General features: G+C 40.1%; 1 protein-coding gene and 2 non-coding genes across 3 annotated transcripts; 1 reads left to right on the top strand and 2 right to left on the bottom strand.

Moving 5' to 3' along the window:
* Positions 1 to 1185: 1185 nt before the first annotated feature.
* On the bottom strand, positions 1186 to 21243 carry stimate (STIM activating enhance). The gene is made up of 10 exons (XM_034691407.1): positions 20254 to 21243; positions 16778 to 16826; positions 16586 to 16681; positions 16335 to 16456; positions 15877 to 15989; positions 12638 to 12715; positions 12257 to 12400; positions 7901 to 8008; positions 3201 to 3324; positions 1186 to 1492 (listed from the first exon to the last, which is right to left on the bottom strand). Exons 1-10 carry the CDS (start codon positions 20453 to 20455, stop codon positions 1377 to 1379), a joined length of 1152 nt encoding a protein of 383 aa, XP_034547298.1. The 5' UTR covers positions 20456 to 21243; the 3' UTR covers positions 1186 to 1376.
* Positions 2625 to 2696, top strand: trnae-cuc. The gene has a single exon. It is a non-coding gene; the product is annotated as a tRNA-Glu (tRNA).
* Positions 8437 to 8509, bottom strand: trnar-acg. Its single transcript has one exon. It is a non-coding gene; the product is annotated as a tRNA-Arg (tRNA).
* Positions 21244 to 23276: the final 2033 nt, after the last annotated feature.

Below are 23276 nucleotides of genomic sequence, written 5' to 3'. Positions count from 1 at the left end.
GACTTCACTGCTGAGAAAAAGCCCTCTGCCCAGAGGGAGGGACAGTGTGTGTGTGTGCATGCGTGTGTGTGTGGGTGTTTGTTGTCCATGAGTATTGACCAATAGACCTGACCCCAATGTGCTGAAGTCCTCCGGGTACAAAAAATTGAATTGTTAGAAACTTCAAAGAAAATGTCTGTGCCCAGGCATATAATAAATTGATGTTATTCCTCACACTGAAATTGCACCTTACTAGATGTGTGGCAGCATCACAAGCGAAACATGCAGAAGATAAAGTCTGAGAGAAAAAAAAGCACTGATTGATTTCCTAAACTGTTATGTAGTTCAGGAGATTATTCTAAATGCAAACACAGCGCACATTCATCTTATATTGCAGCTACAAATTTATGTTTTTACCAACAGCTTGTTAAATACACAGTGTACATAAGCTATGTGTCATATGTTGGTAGACACAAGCTGCTTCATTCCCTTTTACTCAGTGTGTTTTCATTCCTTTTTTTTTCTTAGCTGAGGTCTTTCACTCAGGAGCCTGCAGTGCCTCACTTAGCATGTGTGTTTATAACATTTCCCACTTGCCAGGCTGCAAACTGTACAGTAGTGTCAAAAAGTCAGAGAGACTACTGTATTTTTTTTAAGATAAGTTATCCGTGCACACATGAACAAAAAAAACCCCGATTAGCTCTACATTTGGCCTAATGCATGCAGATGAATCAGACTGTTGAGATGTGCCACTGACTTGAATACAAAGTGTCTTTGACAGTAAATCTGTGCATCTTTATGAGCTCAAAACTTCTGGTGTATATTTGTGGTGTTGCCACTTTGGACCTTGTGAACAAACAAGATTTTGTTGTACCTGTGTCAACTCAACTCTGTTTACCATTTTGTGACTCAATTTCATCACGTAGATTTAAGCACTGACCCTTAATCAGGGCTCATCTTGTGACAGAGTCAGAGCTTCATCACTGGGATCCAAAGTTCCGGTTATTTGTCTCCTCTGACACCCCTTCTTTGTACATTTAAAGTATTTTAGTGAGTTGTGGTTACTTATGAATATCAGCAGTTTTGTACATTTTAAGGTCAGTTTACTGAAACTATACAGACAATGATGAAACTAGATTTAATTGCAGCTGTTTCTTGATCATTTAAAGAAATAACAACATTTAAACATAGTAGAAATGTATGCATTTATTCAAAAAAAGTACAAAAAAGAGCAATCCATCACATGGTTCAACCTTTTGCTGAAAACCAGCCTATTTATATATCTTAAACATTGATTCTTACATGTGTCACTCTTTCATTAGTCCATGTAAGGCAGATTCAGCTTTGATTAAGAAACAGAAAGACTTCAGCATGTGTTGTTTCTTCCTGGGGAGTGTCTACTTGCTGAACACACTTGCACCAGGAGCTTTGGGAGCAGCAGGATTGCTCAAGGCTGTCTCTGTCCCCGACCTCACTGCACTGAACACAGATGGAGCTGTTTTGCCCATTCGCTCTGAAAATGACAGAAAGAGACACAAATTTATCAAAACAGACGGTTAAACCCAGTAAGTGCTGATCCATGAAAAGTAAGGAATTCTCATCAGGTGTCTTTGAGACACTAAAACTCAGGATGGGAACAAAAATGATTTTTTTTTTAAGTTTTTAATACAGTAAAAACTTATTTCAGCTCAAATGAACCCTGTTCATTATTCAGCTGTTTTCTCTATTACTTCCATGGAATACACAGGGATACGTGTATATAAGAAAGTCACAAGTATTCAAGGAGTATATTTTTTGCAGTTAACATTAGTCATTTTAACTTCTAAATTGGATTCCTGCCACACACAAACATAAAAACCTGAATCAGCAAACTTTTGTGGTAAGTTGGCAGGGCTTCAAAACCAACCTGAGGCCCATCAGCCTCTGTTGACAACCTGGGTTAGGGTTCAACCAGTGAAACACGTGGTTGGTTTTATCTTCTGCAAGCAGGAGCAACATTGAAAGATAGCAGCACCTTTTTCAGTATTACCGAATATGTTGTTGTAAAATGGAGGTTATTCAAGGTCTGCTGCTAAAAGATACTCGTTGGCCTTCTGAATTTATAGTCTACTGAGGTTAATTGTGTTCCAAGCTGAATTTGTCCTACCAACACCTACACCAATAATCACGGTGAAATCTCGTGAAAATCGTGTAGTAATCAAATAACACTTCATACAGAAGCTACTTCACTGTTTGTATTGTAATTGATTACCAATGGTTCCATTTATAAAGATAAAGAGGAACTATCTACAACCATTTTTATAGAAATATGCTGTAAAATACAAAAAGTAGAAAATAATCTAATAGAAAAAATCTATGCAGTAAGGTTATACCTGTTTATGCCACAGAATAATACATTTGAGAGGGCATGGAATAGTCAATTGTATTTAGGTGTGTGCACGAAACCCAGAGCTGTTCTTTGTTAAAGTGAATACCAGATTGCAACCAGTTTATTTTAACAATGACAGATATCAATGCCTTATTTACTTCTTAGTATTTCAACTAAACGTTAAATACATGTTGTGTTGTGTCGCAGCACTATTTCACAACGACAGAATGAACCTTGCCTTATCATTAGTGATTGCGAGCAAGTACGCCTCTACCGCTCCCTGGTGGTCTAGTGGTTAGGATTCGGCGCTCTCACCGCCGCGGCCCGGGTTCGATTCCCGGTCAGGGAACGCTCTTTTGTGTCTTCATTGGAATGGAAACGACATTTAACAGATCCCCTCGGCTATTTGTAGAAATCTGTATGCTTGAAGGCACTACTTATATAATGCTTGCGTTTTTTGAGGGTTGGGTGGACTATTCAGTCTCCTCTTAATAAAAATTAAATTACCAACAAATCTAGAGAAAACAAAACACCAAGACACCTGCTGAATACAGAGACAAAACAAGCCTAGATACTGCGTAGGCTTATTCTTTTTGCCCTTTTGTGTTAACATTATATTATAAGTGATATCCTCAACTTTTTAAGTTATGGATACTTACACTGAAGCTATTAAGAGTATTAGGGGTCTACAGTCTAAGCAGGATTAATAAAAAAGTATTTTGTTGATCTAGAGAGTTCACTTATACACATTGAGAGGAAGAAAACCAAACTGAGTCTAAGATGGTTTACATTTCACACACTTCGCCTGTATTTAGGTGTTAACGGGAAAACATTAATACAAGGCTTTACTCACCACACTCCACCATGACCTCATATGTCTTACTCTTGACCTCGCCCTTCAGTCCCAGTTTACTGCGGGCTCCTTTCAGGTCCTCCTCCTTCATTGGGGGACGCTTCTTCTTCTTTACCTCGCCTGGCTAGAGAAAAGTACAGTGGATATGGATGATCATGCATAGTAGGGGTGAAAAATGTTGAACTAAAGGGTGTTCAAACTGTTGCCACAGCTCAGCATTTTGATGAATCACTGTAAGTAGCCTACCTGGGACATGGTTGTTGAAGATTCTGTCTTGCTTCCACCAACACGTCTTTCCTGTGTGATTGCTGTTTGTTTTTCTTGTGAGTTTTTTTTGTCTCCCTGATAGAGTCGCGTTATATATAGTCCAGGTCCAGACCCAGTGAGTCAGTGAGACCCCCTACCTTCTGTTCCACTCTGCCTGTTGTCAGTGTGTATAATTAGGTGTGACGTGAGGGCTGGTACAGCTGGAATGGGTTGCGCATCTTTTACCATAAGCTCACAGGCCGACAGCTGATAATTCTGGACACAACTCAAGTGGCGCCTTTGGCGACCCTCGAAAAGATAACCTCCTTTTTTCAAATTTTAGTGAAGGGGACTCAAGATAATCCACTATCTGGCAAAACCTTAATGCAACTCCAATGGTTAAAAAGTTGATGCAAGTTCAAGAGGATTTCTTTTTTTTTTTTGCTCTAGTAAAAAGCATGTCCAGACATTTGACATAAGGCAACAGGATGAGTCCTGAACCAAGAAGAGAGCTGAAAACTATCCCACTACCTTGGTGATGTGGCAGAAAGTTCATTAGTGGTTTTCTAATATAAGTAAAAGTTATCAGGGAGTCTTGAGGTGATCCGGTATCTGTTAAGATGACAAACATAGTCTATAAAACCATATTAAAGACAACTGGCAGGTACAGGAGACCAAATAATACACTGGTCACCAAAGCTTTCTCATCAACCTCTAATTTCAGACATTTCATATTTTTTGTGTTTACCTTTTTAATTCTTATTTTGGTCAATTTGAAACACTTTTCTAGGTCTGATTTGATCAATAATAAACCATGTGACCTCACTATTTCTTGTGGTGAAGTTTTGTTTATACATTTTTAGTTGTATTAATTTCTCTTGATGACTTTGTTTATATTGGACTTTGACAAATCTCTTAACTTAGTCTGCTTGAAGTCGTAGCCTTGACGTCAGATTCTGAAATTAAAAGAGTTCACAGTGTGATACTTGACAAACTGACTCATTAGTTTAAATTGAAACTCAGACACACGAACGCACATGCGGTCTGAAAGCACTCTTACTCATTTGAGTAATCCTGTTGCTGCCCATCCAGACTTTGATAATTATATTGAGAGAAAACAAGGGAAATAACAAACACCCCCACTCCTCGTGTGTTTGATTGTTCTCACTGAGCGAAGCAAAACTACTATCTCACGACAAAACACAGGTCGGTGCAGGTGCTTATTTTAGGCCTTATAGACAGCAGGCTTTAGTTAATGAGCATCTCTTTGTTAGGTTTGTAATATGTTTACCTTCTTTAACCAGTTAAATATCTCTCTCACGGTACAAACAATCTGTTCTCTGAGCTCCATCACTGGCTTTAAAAACTATGGCTCCAGGGATGGAAGGAGAACAACAAACACCGAAAAAGACTGGCTGGTGTGTAATACATTGAAATTAGCATTGTGTGTTAACTAAGACTCATATACCTAGAATAACTCCTGACAACAAAATCAGCTCTATCCATTGTTATTACAAGAACAAACAAGTATCAGCTAAATCTTTTTTTAGCCATATTTTTATTACTCCAGGGCTTCAAATAGCAATCACGGCTCTTCAAAGAAGGCTACCAAAGCAACTTTTTTATACACCTTAAATCAGGGGTTCCCAAAGTGTGGGTCGGGATTCCATGGGGGGGTTGCGAGACACAAATGGTGTGTTGCGAGATGTCTTCCAGGATATTTTGAAAAGTTATCTAAAATTAGTACATTTTACCCATTATAGTAAAAAATATCCACAAAAAGAGGAGCTAAATTAGCTAAATTAGAAATAAAACCTTGAAAATAGAAAGTGTAATGAGTTTTCTGCCTTTCTTTGTTGCCAGATGACTCCTAAGTTTAAGGTTAGTGAACAGCTGATTATCAAAAGCATCAGTAGCAGCAGGTTAATTCATAACGGCACAGGAAACACAGACACATGCTCATATAGGTAGGCTAATTTTCTGCTAACCAGCTAAATGAAGCCACATTAAATAACTTAGAGGAACAGTGGGGGTCGTGAGCCTTTGGTACCTATGTTTTAGGGGGTCAAAGGCTGAAAAGTTTGGGAACACCTGCCTTAAATGAACAGACACACTGACGTCATAATACTTGTCCCGTGCAGTGATTCTCATCGCTGGGGTCGTAAGCCCTAGGAGGAGGGAGAGTTGGGTTTCAACAGGCTGGAGGGAGGGGGGGTGGCAAGCCACTAATAGATTATTGTATAAATTGTAGTTAGTTTTTAAATTAAACCTTTAAATTAAAAGGTCATATTGTTTTACTTTTCTTTGTTGCCATGACGCATGAGGACAGAGTGAAAGCATCAGTTGCAGCAGGATAATTTAAAGCAGCAAAGGCAACAGTGACAAGTGCACACAGAGAGACTAATTTTCTTCAACAAGCTTAGTTAAGTGTCTGTAAGCTTTACGCCAGTGTGAAACTCTGCTTATCAAATACCACCAGTCTCTGGCACTGTTATATTGGGGGAATCCCTGGTCAAGTGGTCAGGATTTGGTGCCCTCACCACCACTGCCCAGGTCCGATTTCCAGTCAAGGAACACCTTTCCAAACACAGTGAAGCAGTAGAAGAAGGAGAACTGAGCCATAATAATGTCTCACATCCTTTATTGGAAAAGCGTTTATAATTTACCTCCATCACTTGTTATTATCTAGAAGTTTAACTTTGCAAAATACTAAAAGCCCTCTTTGTCCTGGCTGAGCGGAGAGTTAACATAAATTCTGTGGCCAGATGTCATATTTTCCTCCTCTCAAAATGCACAGTCATTTATTCCTTTCCAACATGCCAAAATCATTGTAATAAAACCATCACCAGGTCCACAATCAACACAGTCACAGTTTAAGTCACTCCCCAGTTACTGTCAAGAGGACCAACAGTCACACCAAAGCAACACCCTTTAATGCATCCATCACACTACAGTACATACAGTTATACTGTACATACACACTGGCATGGCCATGCATGCACACATGCACACACACACAAACACACACTTTCTCCTAACTGTCTGGTCCACAGTCGTTTAACAGTTTAGAGGTCTTTGCATGTCACATTCTTAACATCAGAGCCTGCTGAATGCTGCTTCATGCCTGAAATTCTGGAGCTCTGGATAAAAAAGTCCAAAACAAATACACAAAACTTAATAAACCACACAAAAAGCAAAACTAAACACCTGCTGGTAATTTAACTCAGGCACATCATTGTAACAAAAAAAATATATGTATATTAAAAGAAACACATCAGGAAAGATGAAAGTTTTGATAAATGAGAACTTGTGCAAGAAATGGTTCCCAAATCTACTCTCCCAGTTGGAGTGAAGGAATAAAGAACACTTTTGGAACAAGCATAGTCACCTTTTTGGCCCAAAACAACACTCAAAACTTATACAGAACCTTACAACTTAAACTGGGACAAAAGACACTGAAAGACAACGAGCACACAGTCGAAAAACAACAGTAAACCAGTCACAAAGAAACAGAGACCGCAGTCTTCCTCCACAGACAACTCTGACAGAGATGACATCAGAGGTTGAAGAGGTGCGATGCTTGCAGCCCTAGAGGTTTAAACATTGCCAGCACTGTGCCAGAAGATCAAAATGAAAGGTTGCAGCAAGCATCCATGTGCTCCCACAGACATGAGCAACATCACATACAAGATATGCAGTAGTAACATGGAACTGCGCTGGAAAGTGTTGAGTCGCATCAACACTGACATAACACTTCTCTAAGTTTGAGATGCGTCCAACTGTACACACCCTGAAAAAACAAACACACACACACGCACACACACGCGCACACGCGCACACACGCACACACACACACATCACAAGCCATTGTGGGATGCCTACATGAGAAAAGGACAAAGATAACATGGAATCTACATCTGGAATACAATCACTTTAAAAAGACTTTGTCAGGAGTTTCAACATAACCAACTCCTCGAACCGTTTGTTTGCATGATGTTTGGTTCAGCTGTGATCTATAGCACTGCACCCATACCATGTCCATACAATATGAAACCAGTGTTAAGGTTTTTCTATTATCCGTGCATTAAGAATTTATCAGTGTTATGTTTTCTAATGGTGGGATTTCGTTCCCCAAACAGTGTCTTCAACACAACACTTGCCTCAGGAGTGCTGTGTTAAAATCCAACAGTGATCCAAAGTACCTGGTTAACCGCAAATATATCTCCCAGTGTGTTAAATGGAATCCCAGGCTGCACACAGTTTAAGCAGGAGTCCTCCAAGAGTCACAAGTAAAGGGAATTCAATTACGGTCTAATCTTCTCTGATCAAACCGCATCCTAACTGTGTAAGACAGAGACAGAGTCAGTGGAGGTACTGGGAAAACTATGCTGGCCTGTGACAAGCTACCAGAGGAAGTTGAATTGTAGCAGTTTAGCGAGGCACATGGGTCAAACGGGGATCCCCATTCGAAGCTTCTTCTTCTTTACTGTCTTCAGGCCGGTGAGCCGACGAACATCATCCTCATCTGACTCATCCATTTCATCGTCTGCAGAGAAAAGGATCTGAAAACAGGAGGAGGGGCAGACAAACATTAGGACAATTTGGATATGTAGAAGGCAGGTTTGTTGTTAAACAGTAAGAATTATTCTGGCTGGTTAGAGAAATATTCAGCTCTGTAGTAATTGGCTAACTCTTGTGATATGAGTAGCTGTCTGTACATCCTAAATTGGCCCAAACTGAATGAGAGCTCAAAGCTTGGCAAAGTATCTGTGCCGAACTTATGCGGGGGACATTACTCATCTAGTAACTCTATTTATGTGTCTGTGTTTGAAGTAGAGCTTTCATTTCACTAAGAAACTATGTGAGATTGCAGTGACACTGACAGTTTTCCACCGAAAGCTGACGTCTGGTTATGTAACCTATGACATTCTTCATCCACTAGCGCTGCTTTCAGTATACTGTGAACTGTAAGACTCAAAACGAAAAGGAACGAGCCAGCCAGGAGTCGAACCTAGAATCTTCTGATCCGTAGTCAGACGCGTTATCCATTGCGCCACTGGCCCGCTGTGAGTGCTCTTAACAGCTGAATGCGTTTTGTGTTTGAGCATGGCTTAGCCCATCCCCCACATCTCAGCGCTCTACTAAAACCATGTGCTCAGAGGCATGCAGCAGCAGCGTGCTGCTGGAAACGAAACCAGCCAGGAAGCTGGCTTTTGTCTGCACTGCTTTGACCATTCATATGTTAAAATGTCCTGAAAAGGAGCTTTACTTTTACAGATCTGAAGACTTCCTTACATGCAGCCTGCTCTCTGACGAGTGATACAGCATGTGATCTTTGTCAAACCAAAAGTATGAACAGCAGTTCTATTCTTGTCTCCCATCCCTTCTTGCAGGTTTACAGAAATATATAGTTGTGTGGTAAACGTAACGTGAAATGATCAGAAACTTGCTTACACAGAATATTTGGTTATCTGTATGAGGGAGGTGAGGCTTTTACAGACAAGGTTCTGTGCTGTTTCTGTTGGCAAAATAAGGCTGCTTTATCATGTGCTTAACAAACTAATCCAATCGTTGTTCCACCCAAAAGCTGAACATAATCAAAGAAGAGCTGATAAGTCCTCTATTTATGGACATGCAGGGTATAAACTGGCTGGGACTGTGGTAGTCATTAGGCCACAAAATTACCAAGCAAAACCCCTCTGTATAGATCACGACATGGGCAATGTTGAGCTTGAGCCGGACAGCATGGAGGTAACCCTCTGAAAACAGACCCTGTTAAACACTAATTCATTAATGTGGGCCTAAACCATTCAGTTGGTTTAGGCCCAACTGAATGGTTTAGGCCCACAATACATTTCTGATCTGCTGCTACTTTATGAACCACCTCGACCTCTGAGGTCATCAGGTACTGGTCTGCTTTCAGTCCCTAGAGTCAGAACGAAACATGGTGAAGCAGCGTTAAGTCATTATGCACCACAAACTCCCTGAAAGCTGTAGGTCCGCTCCAACACTCACCTCTTTTAAATTAAAGACTAAGACTTTCTTATTTGCCACTGCCCTCCTAGCGTAGCTTATTTTAACTCACTTTAAATGCAAATTTTAATGTAATTTTTAATACATTTCAAATTCACCTTTTCTTTTCTGTTTTATTATATTCGTCATTCTAATTTTGTTCTTTTATGCCTGTCTGAATGTTTCCAATGCTTTTGATGTTTTAATGTAAAGCACATTGAGTTGCCCTCGTGTATGAAATGCACTATACAAATAAAGCTGCCTTGCCTTGCCAAATGTGGTGCAGTTTTGAGCAGAGCATGGATCTGTGCATTAATGACGTCAGCCTTTTTGTTGTTTTTTGTTGTGCAGATTTGAACGCAAAGTAATGACACCATGAACACCAGGGCTCATATAATCAAACAAAAGTTTTACATCACATCATCACTTCAGTCTGTGATATTACCTACTCTGCTCTGCTGATCGTGCAGCCTTCAGCTTGTGTCTGCAAAAAAACGTTTGTCATCATATAATGTCTTTAAAGTCTAATGAAGGTTTATGGTGCTCCGTGTTTATCAGCATCTGTAGTGGGAGAGTAAGAATTTAATTGGTCACTGGAGATCTGTGGTTGATGCAAGGTGTGAATGCTTGTACTTAAAGCTTGTTTTTTGAATCCCCCAGATTGGATGTTAATGCTAGGTAGGTAGGTAGGTATACACACCTAAGAAAAGCAGCTGATTACTTCCTTGTGACTTCTGTCTGACCTGATCTTCTCATCCTTGATTTGTTATACCCCTACACGGGGACCCATATCACTTTTATCAGACTTTTCTACAGCAGTTAATATGGCAGTGAAGCTGGTTTGATTATAAATCAAAATCACTTTTACAAATGAGGAGACTAATTCAGGACCAGCTGCTCCTGACTCTCACACGTTTATGACAGCTTGTTTATGTGTCTTTATTATTCTACATTTTTTATGAACTTCTTTTGTTTGATTATACTCTATGTACCTGAGCGCAAGTCTTAACAATGTCTTCTATCAAAGATACCTTCTCACAATGGAAACAAACAATGGAAAGGATGTTAAATAAGCAAGTGAAACAGTTAGGATTTTACATTCTGGGGTTCTATCTAGGTTTGATCTTTCATTTCTGAGGTATTCTAAGCTCTGATTTCAGAAAAGTAATCAGCTCTCCCCACAAAGATAAATAAACTCAAACTTTACAGGAGGAAAAACCTTGCTGCATCTTGCTGCCAAGGTGAGGGGATCCTTTTTTTTTTTATAATGACAGATTTTGTTTTGCATGCTCAAAAATACAGGACAGTTAGACTGCTTCCTTTTGGTTTAGTTATGGTGTGCTTTCATTAATTCAACTCACATGTCTCAAATCAAGTCTTTAAAGTGTCTGTTTCAAACAAACACAAGCAAATCTAATTATGCTACTCCTGCCTCCACTGGCTTGAGCTCCCCCTCAAACACTTCAAGTGTCCACTTGGCTGGTGTAAGTTGTACCAGGGTATCATTATCAATAGTCACGAACTGATGAATGTTTGAGACCGTTTCCCAAAATGTCAGTTCACATCTCTGCCACTAGATGTCACAGTCTGCTGACAGTCTGGTGCTAAAGATTGAGCACACACAGACCAGGGTTTGAATCCTGGTCAGGGAACACACTCTAATGTGTATTTCCAGTTTTAGATAGAATGATTTGGACTTCCATAGCTAGACTACTATACATGTGCTCAAAACATATTTCAGGTGTAATAGGTAAAGATCTGTCTCATGTAAGTTAGTCAATATGACGGTGTCCTTAAAACTTTGCCTACTGTTAATGCAAATGGGAATTGTTCTTGCATTTGCTACTGAGTGATTAATAGTCAAGGACCACAGCAATCTGCTGTCTGTGAGGTTGAAGTGACAACTGAGACACCTCTGTATCTTACATCACATTCACACCAACATCCCTGATCTCTCTGGGCTCCACCAGCAACACAGGAGGCGGTATGTGCAACAAATTCCAGGCATGCTACCTTATTGACAGCTATCCCCGGTGGTCTAGTGGTTAGGATTCGGCACTCTCACCACCGCGGCCCAGGTTCGACTCGCGGTCAGGGAGCACAGTTTTATGTACAAATGCCTAATCTACGGTGGCCCTGAAGTGCAAATCACAACTGCATATCAGAAAACACAAATAGCAAATCAGAAAACACAACGGCAAATCAGAAAACACAACGGCAAATTTTTTGATTTGCCGTTGTGTTTTTTGATTTGCTATTTGTGTTTTCTGATATGCAGTTGTGATTTGCACTTCAGGGCCACCGTACTAATCAGACTCTTAGTAACTTAGACATCAAGAGCTACATTCAAACAACAAAACAGATTAACTGGTAAAAATCAATGGCCCGTCTCCTGAAGTGGGTTTGCTGATTGAAAATGTGTGTCTACAAGGCTTCTGCTATCACTTCATGTGCTGTGAGCTATGATGGGTATGTGGCACAGAGCTCTGCGTTGGGCTCATCTGGTTACAAGCTTGTAAAGTTACTAGGTGCTTTTAAAAAGACAACAATAAGCAGCTCTTAGAGATGTTCCTCAGACTGAGAGTGCACTGCATTGTGAATGTGCATTCACATAGATGGAGCGTTGTCCTGAGTGTCTGACACATCACAAGTATGAAAAAGTCTGCCATCAGTGTATAGTCATTTTTAACAGCCTCAATAAGCTTAGATATAAATCTAGAGTAATAAGAGTGTCTATGTTGTGTAAAATGTTCATAAGAACAGATTTTGATTTACAGATGTGTAACAGTGAGACTTACCTCTGACTCTGAGTCATCATGGGACAGAGCTCGTCTGTAGCGCACCTTGCTGTTCCCCCTAGAGTCCTCCTCTCTCTCATCTATCTTTGCTTTTGTCCTGTGTTTCTTCATTAGAAAATTATCTACCACCCAGAACATGAGAGCCTACAAGAAACACAGAAGATATAAGGGTGAACTATGTTTACCTTCTCATCAACTGATGGAGTTGATTTCTTATATCATTCAACAAATCTAGGGAGATCTTTTTTTTTTCCTTTTATACACATACAAAACATCACTATGGTCTAAACAGACAGGGATGATTAAGGAATGACAGATTCTTAGTAGATACATGAAAACAAGCGTGCACAAAACAAAAAGACGTAATGACAGCAGACTTACGTTAATGAAGAACGGGACGATGAGCATAACGATGGCCAGCTCCAGGTCAGGATTCTGTATGGGGTTGAGGAGGGCCAGCTGTGATGCACACAAACATACACAACACATACAGACAAGAACAAACATGAGCATACACAGCAGCAACGCGGACAGTAAAAGTCTATATATTTTTTTATATATCTATTATATTTTGGGGCTATTAGCCTTTATCTATTTAGGACAGCTGAAGAGAGACAGTAAATGCGGGGAGAGTGCGGGGGAAGACATGCAGGGAATGGTCCAACTGGGAATTGAACCAGCAACCCCTGCGACGAGGACTGTAAGCTCTGCATGTGACAGCAAAAGTTTGAGACAACCAAGGTCAAAGATTGGAGGGGGCAACTAAGACCCCTTAAAGAATCTGCCAGAAACCAACAACATCAGAAAGAATACACGAGTCCTTGTCTTCATGCAGATTAGCTTTCCTGTTGGTCTAGAGTTTGGGGGTTTTCAAACAGGCTTAGATTCATTGTATTATATAGTAGTCTAACAATAGTAGTCTAACTTCAGACAAATACCCTCAACAGTGCTCAGTGAGATGTGTACATGAGGCATTCTTCTGATTACTACAGGATGAAAAAGGCCTCAAGCAGGTGTATGTTTTGGCAACATAAAAAACAGATGACAGAACATTCAAACAACAAGTGGAGCACACTGATGGTGGCAAACTGTCTGCTGTGAACTCAAACTAATGTTCCACAGCTCTTGTGTCATACTGAAGAAAACAGAACAGACAGTTTAAACAATTCATTGTCCTTGGATGAACATAAAGAGGTTGGAAAATCATTTGAAAATACGCCCTCCCTTGATTTAAAGAAAAACTGGAATCTTGGCAGCCTTCAAAACTCTATTTGAGGTCCATCTTTGCCTTTCCTGGTGGTCTAGTGGTTTGGATTTGGCCCTGGTTCGATTCCCAGTCAGGGAAAACCTATTTAAGTCACCTTTACTTCACTGGATAGCAAACAGTGATGCCTTTGCCTCTGTGTGACATGATATCGTTCTTGCTCAAGTCTTCACACTCTTTAACTGATCTATACATGGAGACAACTACTTATAAACAACAACATTGCCAGTAAATTGGATGTAAAAAGTGCATGATTCAAAATATGAAAGAAATTGCTCTGCAAGTGTTTATCGAGTGAGAAAAATTGACTCAACTCAGAGGATTTCTGTGAACAACCAAGGACCTTCAAATCAGCCATTATTTATTTAATCAAGACATCACAAACAGCTAAATACTAAGTTAACAAACAGTGAAATGTTTCTTTTATGATGGCCCACATCAAATCAAGCAGCTTTACTTCTTCCCTTGTTGGGAATTAAATGGGACACAGTCTGAACAAGTTAGAGCTGCCTTAGGGAAAGTTCCTTTCTTGTTGTTTCACGCCTCCTTTGAAAGAAGCGGTTAAACTTATCTTTCTTCAGATCCTGACCAGAACTAATCTGTTTTATTCTTTCAGTAATCTGTTCCTGTTTACTTTTGAATGGCTAACAATCTACTCAGTGCTGAAATCAGCTAATGTAAAAAAAAAAGCTCTTTCTGTGGGTGACAGGTGGTAATGAGACACAAATTTTGGTGCCATGAGCAGCAGCAATCCTTCATTAGTCAGTCCATTCAGGATTTCGCGTTTTTTTTTTGTGATTGTTGCGGCCCAAAAAGCCTGAATTTGCGACAGCTTTTTGAAAAAATTGCGGTGAAAGTTGTGATTATTTTTTTTTGCTTTTTTCCTCCAATAACATCTCAGGGGCAAGTAAATACACTAAATTACAGTTGTTTCTAGAAAACATTCTTGATGTGGCCACTGACTGTATTTTGATTATCTTGATTCACAGAAAAATGCCATGAAAAGACTGTATTGCACATTTACGACGGTCCCTGAATGCACCTCACAGCGACTGAGGCACAGTCAGGCAGTTCACGGCACTCTGAAATGAATCTGCATCTTTGATGACAAGGAGTTGATAAAAACTTACTAAATATGTCTGATGTATCACCAAACTGGATTAAATCAAGCTGTAGACACAGAGCTTTTTACGGTAATAGCGGCAATAACGTCAAACGTCAAATATTAAACATACATCCCCCGGTTGTGTCTTTGTCACTAACGCACACCGGGGGTAAAAATCCTCAATGAAGATGAGACAGATGCATGGAGGTGAGGAGAGCTGGTTCATAAAGCACACCTGCTGCAGGTAGGTGACCAAGCTAACACTGAGCCCCTCAATCTATAAATAACAACGTTGTCATCGTCACTTGTCCTGCCTGCTGTCCCCTCTCTTCACCCATTCTCCGTGTGTGTTTTGCTGTTGAAGTGAGGACTTACGTTTATGTTCCAAGGAAGTCAAATTGATGACAAAACCGATGACAAACAGCGGCTGAGATTAAGGTAATTGGTCAAATTTGCGGGAAAGTTGCGGTGATTGTAAAAAATTGCAAGGCCGTGAAAAAAACGCGCTGATTGGTTGAATTTGCGTTGATAGTTGCGATCGCGAAATCGCAACTTCCTGGAGGGACTGATTGGTCAATTCCTCCCTATGTCTATAAGCATGCTCATGAATAATAATAAAAAAAACATTAAAAAGGAGTTATTCTTTGAAAAATGCACCCCATAATGCTCTGCAAGTCAACCTGAACTTTTGAAATGTTTATAAACTAATGAATGGTAAATGGACTGTGTTTGTATAGCACTTCCATGACTCTTCTGACCAAACCATAGACTGTATAAAATATGGACGTAGAATCCGTGACATCACCTATCTGTTTCTGAAGCACTGTCACAATTGCTCCCGCTGTCATATTGCTTGTCATATTGCTGCTGTCGAGCGATTGTGACGTAAAGAGGCGGGCTTTGAGCCTCCTAGCCAACAGCTACAGTGTTCCTGCCTGTCAATCAAGTCAGCTGTGCCTCTCAATGGAAGACTCATAATCTCAATATCTTCGAAATTGCCGTGTTAGAAAAAAAATTCACCCCCTGTACAGTGTGAGCCGATCGAGAAATGAGCTATCCAATTGGTGTGTATGTGGTTTCTGGTACTTCAAGAGCCAGCCTCAAGCAGATCCTCGATGAACTGCAGTTTTTAACACCTCCGCATTGGACTCATATTTTTAAGCCTGAGGTTGCTGCTTGGACCAAACATAAAATAAACAGGTATTTAATGCATCCTCTATATTTGGGAGTCATAATGGTTTTTTTACTGACCTTCTTCCACTGAGGGATGAGGAGGACAAGCATGATAAGGACCTTCTCAAACATCATGATGAGGATATAAAGGACGCACTGGCCCAACCATGCTGTGCACTGCACTGGCTCTCCTAGGCACACGCACACGCACACGCACACACACACACACACACACACACACACACACACACACACACACACACACACACACACACACAGGAAAACAGAGACAGATTTCTTAACAACAATAAAAAAATCTGCTTTGGTATTCAGATATGTAGCACAGATCCATTATTAGATTTCACTACCTCAGCGTTACACAAACAGTTTTGGAGACAAAGAATGCTCTGGCAACTTTAGATTTGACATTGCAGTAAAGCAGAACTGCGGGCAGTTACTGCCCTCCATTGGGCATTACAGGTATTTGAGGAATATCCTCACCTCTCACTTTACCAACTCACACACATGGTCCTCACCGTATTCTCCAAAACGCAGAGAGTCCCACTGCCTCCACTCTACAATCGCACTGACAGCTCTCACCCCAGCATAGATTATCAGCATACCCAGAGAAGCATCCAAGAGGAAGTTAATGAGGTATCTGTGTGGAAAGACATGTGAATGTAACATTAAACTGCACTTTGAGTGTCCTTTTAGTTTCACAGTTTCTTGGCGGTCTAACATGCAGAGTCAGTTAAGGAGGAGGAGAAACAGTTCAAGATGGACTCACAGTGAGCATGGATCCTCCTCTGTGAGGTCTGACAAGAAGACGTTGGCAAAGTGGATGAACAACATCCCAATAGCCTGTTTTGAGGTGTCCAGGAACCTGCAAGGAGACAGAACAGCTGAAATACTTTTGAAGCACTGCAGAAGGATTCATTTGATGCAGCAACATGAACTTAAGCTGGCTCTGCTGCCTTACCAAATCTTCCAGGGTCGCCTCTCGTGTTTCGGCTCTCTGAAGCGTTTCACTGTGGAGTGAAGAGAATGATATGAGAATGATAGTGAGATTTCAAAACAAATCACAAAGGTTGAGAAAACAGAAAAACCAAATAGAATCTCCTTTGTTTGCATTTCAAGTTACAAAAAATACATCTTTGTTCATCAAACTGTGTGGCAGAAATGTGCCTTAAAGTGAGAAGAAGTGTAAGATAAAGGCTTAATCTATGCTTTGTAGAAGAACAATAAACAAGCAACAAGATTGTTGGTGAGAGAGAAAGCAGAAGCAGTGGTCAAACCATGAACTGAAACAGGTTTTAGCACATGTAGCAGCTAAAAATGTATTCATTTGATAGTCATATTATCAGCTCACTGCTGAGATGACAGAAAGCAGTGAACTTTTCTTTTGAAGTTGCAAAAACAGTAAAGTGGATCAGAATATAGATTCTTCAGTGAAGATATGCGGTTGTTCACAAATATTGAGTCATCTAAACGGAGCTAACCTGACCAGCAGGGACTATATGATAGTTTCTGAGAACATTGGCAACAAACACTTCAGCGACATGTGAATGTAACATTGACTCAGACTCTTATAAGGCTTTTTATAAGTCCTCACTTAAATCAGTTCCTATTTATAAAACAAGTTCTTAATGTGTTGTGCAGAAAGGCTAAACACAGAAACCAGTGGCATGTCCAACACAAATAAAGCTCTTGCTGTTCTCCACAATAGTGACTTGTTTGCCATGACACCCCCACTGCCATCTTCTTTCGAGCGACACAGAGTTGCACAAGAGAGCAGTCTTATCATGACTGGTGAGATTTACTTTACTTACATCAGACACAGACAGTACACCGTGTTCCAAATTATTTTGCAAGTTGCAAATATTATTATTTTCAATCAAAAGAACATTAAAAATGGTGCCCAGTTTTTAATTTTCACAAGTTACATGCTCTTATCACCAACTTGCATAATAATTTTGCACACTAATTTCTGCAGATTCTGCATTTATTTAAAAATAAAGCCAACATAATTTGAAAAGCGTCATTTTAACCACACAGTTGAAGAAATATTCACTATCTGACTTCCTATCAAATTTGAAAACGACTGTTGACATAGTTTTTAAAATATTCACAAAAATGCTACTTGCATTACAATTTGGATCACGGTGTACATGCTGTTCAAAGCTGTGTAAACACGTCAAACTTTTGTAAAACCTGTACGGTACACAAACACTTTCCAGACTTTTTGTGTGTTCATACACTCTGGCTCTTCTAAAGATTGTGACCTCAGTTTCTGCTCTGAGTACAAGTGTGACTTCAGTCTGAACACACCCTGCTTGCAGCTGGGTGTGATGCGAGTGCAGGCGGTGGCCTCAGCCTTCTCCTTCAGCTCAAAGCCTTAAGCAAAAAGAAACAAAGCACCAACATGCTGAACATTCCTCTCTCACTGCTGCAAGGCTGCTGGGACAAACAAAGCTGCTCTCATTAGGTCACACAGTTAGTGCTGAGCCAGACACTGACCAAATGGAACCATGGCTTAACCTTTACCAATGTGTCCTGCCTGTCTAAATTTGATTGCATATGAAGCCATCTCTACCAGAGATATAAACAAAGCTGAGCAGGGAGAAATCAAACAAGAACGACTTCAGTTGGATGTCAGTGGGGAATTATCAGTCTGCTCGATCCCTGGCCCATCAAGCCCACATGTGGAAGTGGCAAGATACTGAGGCTGAAGTTGATTCCCAAAGGCTAAGCCATCAGTGTGGATATGTTTGACTCTGTGTAATATTGTGTACTGTATGTAATACTGATACATCACTGTGAGTTTCTGGAAGACTACAGCAGGGGATCTATACTGTCCATCTAAATTTAGAGAGATTGTTATTTCTTAAGTAATTCAGCTTCAGTGGAGATTGAAAAGTGAAAAGTTTGTGCTACAACATTTTTTTGTTTCTAACATTTAAACTGGAATTGAAGCGGTGAGTGATTTTCACAGTTGCAGACACCACCTGTGACAAAATAATTAAGGTGGAGAGTCTCCTTCTCTGCAATGACTCCCTTATCTTTATGACTGTGTGTCAGGAAGTAAGAAGCACAAGCTGCTTTTATTAAAACTACAACCAATTACTTTAACAGGAGAACAGGGTGGTGGGTGTGGTGTTATATTAAACTGATTCATACATTTAGTTTTCAAAAGGTAAAAAGACTTTCTTTCTAATATTTTCATTTTCCTGTTAATGATCATTCATGCTTTTGTGTCATCCCTCAGTAAGTTGTCCCTCCATCGTCTTCAATTAGTCCAGAACACTGCTGAAAGGCTGTTGACCAAGTCCAGCCGGACAAACCACATCACTCCGGTTCTCTCTTCCCTACATTGGCTTCCAGTTAAATTTAGGATTAATTTAAAGGTTCTTGTATTTGTGTATAAAGCTCTGCATGGTCAGGCTCCTGAATATGTTGCCGACCTGCTCCACCCCTACCTCACCAGTAGGTCACTCAGGTCTTCTGACCAGGGCTTGCAGGTTGTCCCTCAAGCTCGTTTTAGGACAAAAGGTGACCGTGCGTTTTAGTTTGAAGTGGCAACATTGTGGAACGCTCTTCCTGTAAATATTCGTTCAGCTGTCTCTGTTGTCACTTTTAAAGAACTCTTAAAGACACATTTATTCAAACAGGCCTTCGACCCACCTTGTACAGACTAATGTTTTAATTATGCTATTGTCTGCTTCTTTTACTGTTTTATGATTTCATTTAATTTTTTTATGATTTCATTTTAATTTGAATATTTTTCCTGTGAAGCACTTTGTGATTTTATTCTATGAAAGGTGCTATACTAAATAAAATGTACTTACTTACTTACTTAAAAGTCTCAGAACTGACCCTTCAAGCTTGGATCAATATCACATCTGATCCACTAAAGGCATTTTTCCACCGCAGGAACTTTACCCCGGAACTAGGGACTTTACCCCTGAACTATGTGCGTTTCGACCGGAGGAACCAGGGTCGAAATTTAGTTAAAGGGTAGACATTCTCCCCCCTGAAAAGCCCCTGCTTGGGGGGGGGGGGTAGTACTTTTCAAAGGTCTTGGGACTTTCAGTTGAACGTAACAGTGTTTGTGGAGTTTACACAGTTGTTGAAACACAGGGAGTTCCTGGGAATGCAAACTAGTTTAGTTTTTTATTAAGATTTCAAAATAATATTGAATATAGTTTTTTATCTCCATACGTCACTGGCCTGATTTGCACAATCTACCTGGGACTTCAGCCTGTGGTCAAAACGCAGACAACAATGGGGGCACAGGAACCTTTTAGATCCGGGGAAAGTAGTTCTGGGGGCTAAAAGACCCCAGAACTCTTGGTCGAAATGCACTGGCACAAAGTGATGCCACTGGATGATTGTCTGGCCCCTAGCAAGAGCCAGGGTCATGTATGAGGAACACAGCAGAACTCTTGTCATACTCACACATCAGGGTGCTGAAAGCCACGACTGCGAGAAGACCTTGCAGGAAAATCCCAAACGAGTCCATCAGGGCGCCATTCTCGCACCCTCGGGTGTCAGTACCTGGCGTCGGGCTGGAGGGAACCGATGTGTTGGTGAAGGACACAACAGGTGACCCTGCTCCTCCTAGACCTGCCAGAGTCATGTCTCCGAGCTGGGACTGCATATTGACACCACTAACAGAAGAGCTGGACAAGACTGATTGATAGAGCCGACAGAGGTAGCTTCATACACAGATATGTGTGTGTGCTCCCCTCGTCCTCTCCAGCAGTTGTTGGTCAGCTAATCGATATGTTAAGCTGGACTGTCTTCAGTGAAAGATGGTGGCATCGTCTCACCTCCAGGCGCGGACTCATTATCCTGCTTCTGGCATCCCTACAGCCATGGCTGTGTTGTTATAAGAGAAGTCAAGTGGTGGCTCAAGAAGGGTTATTACAGCTGTATCCGGCTCCTCTGCACACTCAAAATGTAAAAATCAATATCTGGTGAAGAAGGTCCACGTAGCAGGGAAGAACCATGTCCTGCTCGACCTGGAAGCTAACATTAGTTACGGACACACCGGTTAGATCTTTGTCATGCAGCTACTGAAAAACCTAACCAGTGCCACAACTTATTCTATTATCTTGTACAGTGCAGGTAAACCATTGAGGAGTGGAATCCTGCAGCCAGACGAGCGTCCATAGTTGAAAGGAGAGCCAGCGGCTGATATGCTATTTACCTAGCTAGCACCGAAGCTAACTAGTCATTTTGTAATGCTAAAAAAAACCTCGTGCTTTCTTCTAAATGTTGCAAACTGTGTGAAGTTGTTATCCGGGGCTGTTGCACATGCACAAACTGCTCGCATGTATTTCAAAATGTGTTATAAATAATTGCAGGTCACCGCTCGCGAACATCCAGCTGCTGCTTCCCTGCCCACTAATGTTGACAGACGTAGTGTCACGTGACCTGCGCAACAACAAACAGCATGCTGGGAAATGTATGCCACCATACACACAGGAAGTGTTTTAGTAGTCACTGTTGAAATGACACACCACTGAGATATATTTGCAGTATTCCAATCAAGCCAGAAATACAATACCTAGGAATTTATATTACAAAGGACCAAAAACAAAATCAATCCCTTGAAGTAGAAAATAAAATAAAGGAATGCAAGGCCAAATTAAATTCATGACTTCAAAGAGACCTTTCAATATTAGGTCGAATATATCTAACAAAGATGGAATCCTTATCTAGATGTATTTACCCAGCATACTCTAATGCCATTCCAAAAAAAATGATAAAATGTATCAACCAAATAAATATGAACTTTATTTGGAGACACAGACCTAGACTATATAATAATAATAAAAACAATGATAATAATAATAATAATAATAATAATAATAATAATAATAATAATAATAATAATAATAATAATAATAATAAAGTTTATTTATAAAGCACTTATCAAATCAGACATTACAAAGTGCTTTACATCATAAAAACCCACAATAAAGAGACAAAAGCATGGGGGGATATATGGGATGGCAAGACAATTTAAGAGGAACAGCTAAAAAAAAGAGTAAAAGAGAAACTGCTAAAAGCAATTAAACAATAAAACAATTAAAATCAGTAAAAAAATAAATAAAACAATGAGTGAATAAAAGATAACAATGAATAAAAGTAGATTAAAAATAAATGTAACATCGTGGATAAAACAATATCACAGTAAGGCCTTTCGATATAAATATGTTTTCAGCTGTGATTTAAAAGAAAATACTGATGCTGCTTGCCTGAGATCCTCAGGCAGGTCGTTCCACAGTCGTGGAGCCTGCACAGCAAACGCTCGGTCACCCTTAGATTTTAACTTTGTGACAGGAACTTTAAGGAGGTTCCTGCCTGAGAATCTGAGGCTGCACCCAGGCTGGTAGGGTGACAGCAAATCACAGATATATTCAGGGGCCAGGCCGTGAAGTGCTTTAAAAGTGATAAGTCAAACCTTAAAATCTATTCTAAAAGCAATGGGCAGCCAGTGTAGGGTCATTAAAACAGGAGTAATGTGCTCTCTCTTCATGGTTTTAGTTAAAAGTGTTGCTGCTGAATTTTGTACCAGTTGTAATCTATTGAGAGATTTTTGAGTTAAACCTGTTAAAAGCCCATTACAATAATCTAGTCTAGAAGAAATAAAAGCATGAATAATGGTCTGGGTGTCATTAAAAGCCAGCATAGATCTTATCCGTGCAATATTTCTAAGGTGATAAAAGCAAGACTGGATGGTTTTATTAATATGTCTTTCAAAAGATAAGTTGCTGTCAGAGGTCACTCCGAGGTTTCTGACATTTGTTTTCACATTGTGTGACAGGGAACCAAGGGAGGACTGGAGGGGAGGGTGCATTTCTGTTTTTTTCAGAGTTAAGTTTCAGGAAGTTTGCTGACATCCATAGTTTTATATCTGTCAGACAGTCATTGAGGAGTGAGAGGTTTGTGGTGGTGTTTGGTGTTACAGGGAGATACAGTTGTGTGTGTCGTCAGCATAAAATAAAGCATATGTGAAGAAAAGTGATATAACTAAAGACATAAAGGATGGTGGCCTAAATGTTATTGACTTTGATTGCCTTAATGGAACACTAAAATCCTGGATCAATCGCAGCAACTCTTTCTGGTACTGTATCCCAAATCATATATTTAATAAAGTTGGAGGCTTGAAGTTTCTGCTAACAGCAGACTACACTATTGATAAATTACCTGTTTTACTATCAGAATTTCACAAACAAATACTGTTGTACTGGAAAATGTTATACGTCACTCTGTGGAATAGCAGATATATTTTACATAAAAACAAATCTTTATTCTATGCAGACTGGCATGAGAGAAACATATGATTTATAAGTGACATAATGGATACAGATGGTAATCTTCTGAATTCTGAACAATTCTGTGGCAAGCATAATTTCAACCCCCCAGAATCTGATTTTATTAAACTCCACAAAGCACTTCCCCAACAATTT

Source organism: Notolabrus celidotus, chromosome 1 (genome assembly GCF_009762535.1).
Source record: "Notolabrus celidotus isolate fNotCel1 chromosome 1, fNotCel1.pri, whole genome shotgun sequence".
NCBI lineage: Eukaryota > Metazoa > Chordata > Actinopteri > Labriformes > Labridae > Notolabrus > Notolabrus celidotus.
This window is presented reverse-complemented; position numbering and strand designations above follow the sequence as displayed.